This window comes from Stegostoma tigrinum, chromosome 43, assembly GCF_030684315.1.
Source record: "Stegostoma tigrinum isolate sSteTig4 chromosome 43, sSteTig4.hap1, whole genome shotgun sequence".
Taxonomy (NCBI): Eukaryota; Metazoa; Chordata; class Chondrichthyes; order Orectolobiformes; family Stegostomatidae; genus Stegostoma; species Stegostoma tigrinum.
In genome coordinates this window covers 2,276,710-2,281,009 of record NC_081396.1, presented here as the reverse complement: position 1 = coordinate 2,281,009, position 4,300 = coordinate 2,276,710, and the positions used below count along the sequence as shown (strand labels likewise).

Sequence of the window (4,300 nt, the reverse complement as noted above, 5' to 3'; positions counted from 1 at the left end):
TGAATATTACTTGAAACTGTTCAGGAGATGTGTGTTTGATTCCCAGCTCCTGCTGATTGTAGGCACGAACTGCTTCAGTGGCGGAGAAGTCACAAATGTTGCTTAATATTTACAATTGTCAAATAAAATGATGTCTTCTTGGACATCAGGACTGGTAGCTATTGCAGGCCCATAATAGGCGCAACATCTCCTGCAATTTGCAGAGTCCACGAGTGGGTGACTTCAAATAAAAGAGCGTGCTCATTTAGCGGGCATCAAATGAGTCTGGCAATAGTTCCAGGAGCTCCAGCAGAGATTTGCTAGAGCTCAGATGACTGACCTGTAAGAACACGCAAGCAACCTCATACGTTCTTAGTATACTTCAAACGTGCAGCGTATTCCCCTGACTCTCAATAGTACATTTTATGCAGTGAGACATCACATGCAACACATTTCTGGGAATTCCCAGCTGTCAGCAGGGGCACCAGAAATACAGCGAGACCCACAGTTCGCTAAACCTTTCCTGTTCGTGTCAGTATCGGACATAAATGTATTGAGTTGCACGTACAATGTGCTTTTATGTGATATATTTGAACATTTATTCCTGTGTCGCTCTCTTTTATTCTGTTCACTATCCTTTTGTCTCCTCCATCGTGAGCAGAGTGACCACAGGTCTATCGTTTCTTTGTTTCATTGTGCTTTATTGCACGTTTATTCACTGTAGTACCTGACAGCTGAATCGTATTCGCAGTGAGACTTGTTCTTACCATCCACAGATACTGTATATTTCAACAACTCTTTCATCCCTTAATGTGGAGAAGGGGTATTCAGGAATGGAATAGCAGAAGTGGCCGCAGCAAAATACAATCATTCGAGGCCAAAATATTATTGCCCTGATAAAGTGATGTCAAGAATGTCTCAGGATGAAAAGAAGTAACTGCAAAACATGATCAAATCTGAATACGTTCAAAATACAAAAAAAAATACCGCAGGACACAAGTGAAATAAACATTATCCATCTATCTCTGTCTCTCTATTTATTTATCTATCAACCAAAAGAACTCCGGATGCTGTAAGTCAGGAACAAAACAAAGTTGCTGGAAAAGCTCAGCAGGCCTGGCAGCATCTGTGGAGAAGAAAACAGAGTTAACATTTCGGGTCCGGTGAGTTCTGAGGAATGGTCGCCGGACTCGAAACATCTGTTTTCTCTCCACAGATGCTGCCAGATCTGCTGAGCTTTTCCAGCAACTTTGTTTTTGTTTGTATCTATCTATCTATCTATCTATCTATGTGCCCATCCACAAAAAGACAGCACTCCTTTTCTCTTTATCATTCACATTTAATATTTTGTACGCAGAAAGTATGGTTTAATGCAATTCACTACAAATTGTCATAAGGTTTTGTGAATTAATCCACCAGAAAGTTTACACATTTAAAAACATGATTTCTGAGATCACTGTATCTGTAAAATTCTTGACTTGGCAAAAGTTTACAGGGAGCAGAGACAAAACACAACGCAAGATATTGTATGGACAGATCCACTGGTTGTTTCACTGTGCCCACGTAGCGCAATAATACACTCCAGTGTCCTCGAACAGACTGCGATCTATAGAAATGGTATTAGTCTTCTTTGCTCTCTCAAATGAAAGTGTGTAGCGGCCAATTGTCATGTTGCCTTTGTATATGTAGCCGAGAAATGTTGGAGCTCTTGTTAGTGTTTGTTTGTACCAGGCTACATTATCACCAGCAGCAATGGAGAGTTGACAATGTAATTCAACCGGTTCCCCTTCCAGAGATAGCTCTTGGTTAACCTGTGAGGTCTGATCCTTACACAGAATTGCTGCAACAAAAGAAACATGCCTCAGACACAACTGGGTATTGAGAGACATAGGTAAAACAAGTTACTTACAGCAAAATTAAACTTACGCAAGATCAAGAACATCAGAACTGCACCTGGAAACAGTTCATTGCAAGCCTTTCTGCTCATGGCGGTGATGCCGAATAGCAGGCGAATCAATCAGGTTTACCGCCCAGACAGAGTCTCAAAGATGTTGATGGGGAGAATTTTAAGTTAGAGACTGATCTGAGGCATTCTCAACAAGCACATTATTATTGGATGTGGATATTAGACGTCATACAACGTAAACACTCAGGGACTGACTGTCTCCAATATAGGCCTGTTGAAGTCACAACGGAAAAGGATCACTCCTTCTCTCATACTTTCGAACAGGCTTGCTTTCTCTGTCTGTCTGTCTCTGTATCGCTTTGCCTCTATCTCTGCCTGTCTCTCCAACTCCTTCCATCTCTGCCTTTCTCTCCCATTCTCTTCCCCCACTTTCTCTTTTCCTTTCTTTCTCCCTCAATGTGACTGTGTAGCAGTTATTGAATGCTTCAACAAGACATGATCTCAGTCATGTGTTCAACTACAATAATCTTTGCCATTTTGGATTCATTGAATCTGATTTAAGGTTTCATTGAACGTAAACAAACATTAACAGCATTTATTGTTTCACTTTCAATTTGGTATCAAAGTGAAAATTCAGTGTGCTCACATCTCATGTTGGCGGATTTGGTTATGTAATTGTACCTGTCCACTCAGTTAAATTCTACATTCATTCCCAAGGTTTGATTGAAGATATGTGACTGTCAATAGATATTGCCCGACCCTAAAAGAAAGCCGAGCAGTTAAGAATAAACCACATTACTGCCGGTAGGGAGTCACGTGCAATCCAGACCAGATGCACTGCTATGACTTCACAGCAGAGGCAATGTCTGTTTCCATAATACTGTCTCACCCGGGTAAGGCAGAAATCAGTGCAGAAAGACAGAAGCAAACGGAGACTCAGAAGGTGAAAAAAAAGGCAGAAATGATCTGAGGAAGTTAAAGTCGACAAAACGCATTGCTAGATGCACAACTGTTATCTGCTCTGATAAGACATTCAGTTCTGTATATAGAAAATGCCTTCATCCTCTCAGTAAGTGAAGCCTGATTCTGATTACACTTTATTATCAATTTAGGAGAGTCAACACATTTAAAATATTTCCGGAGTTTCTATCAAAATATAAACAGATGACATTTGCTTTTTGTGTTCCTCACCAGTAATAATGACTTTTATGACTAGTGAGTTTTAATTTTTAATTGCAAGCATGTTTTCCAGGGTTGCTTTCATTCACTGACCAATAAATATTTTGTATTTGTGATAGAGAGAACAATGGCAGTGATTGTGTCGCAAATTCCATCTGAATTAACAACACAGAAGGGAGAGCATACAAAGCATAACTGCCATTATTTGGCAACGTACGCTGGCGAATCCGTTTTCCCCGGGGGAATTTGGGGATGCTTGCTGAAGATACATGGAGGATGATTACAATAAATATTTTCTGTTAACTTGCACGAAGAAAATAAACCGAAAGAGACATGTGCCCTGAACGCCTGACAGTGCTGTCCAGGTGGATCGAATACTACAACGATCTAGTTTGTGAATTCCAGTAATGTACGCTAGATGGGGGTCTCTCACTGATCACCCGAAGCAACAAGCCTGCTTCCACAGTCAGTCAGTTGTGTCAAATGTCGAATGAATGGAACCAACAATAGCCAAGGTTGGTCATCTAGTCATAATCACACAGAGGCAAATGCGGTGAGAATGTTATAGTTGTACTGGGTGGAAAGAGGTGGAACATTCTGTGTATGGAAACATTGAATTTTATTGACAACCTCTATGTTTTGCAAAGTGAAATGATTAGCATTGAACTTTCGTGAATGTCATGAACGAATTATGATTCTGGGGAAATAAACACCATTGTGCAAAACCATACACATATTGGAGGATTGGCATCTGATAACAGAATTTGTACAGGAGAAGCCAATGGAAGGTATAGAAAATGGTGCGAATATCACCATGGAAATATGAGATACGTTTGGCATGTGATAACTGAAGCCACTTTTCGTAATGACTTTGGTTGTCAAATGAATTGGAAGGTAAAGCAGCTCCAAAGAATTTGCTTTTTTTTGTACCCACACCCTATTGTAATCCATCTGAATGCTTATATGCGCTTCTTGGTAATCTGCTGATGGGGCATCAGTAGACCTAATTGTAGGGAATGAAGTCGGTCAAGTTGTTGAAGTGTCAGTGGGTGAGCATTTTGGGAATAGTTCCCAGGAGTCTTCAAGTTGCAAACCCATTTTGGAAAGGGATATGAATAGTGCAGAAGGTAACGACCTATATTGGAGGAAACTCGCGTTCAAAATCATTAGCCAGTTACTGGAAGTTACTAGGATCAGCGCCTTGTAGATACGTCTACATTGAAAAGTGGGGAATAT

The 4,300-nt window shown here is 40.5% G+C and overlaps 1 gene segment (V, D, J or C); it reads right to left on the bottom strand.

The window, feature by feature from the left end:
- Window positions 1-1,529: 1,529 nt before the first annotated feature.
- Window positions 1,530-2,037, bottom strand: LOC125448932 (T cell receptor alpha variable 14/delta variable 4-like). The segment is given in 2 exon segments: window positions 1,530-1,819; window positions 1,906-2,037. Coding segments are annotated over 2 exon segments (351 nt in total).
- Window positions 2,038-4,300: the final 2,263 nt, after the last annotated feature.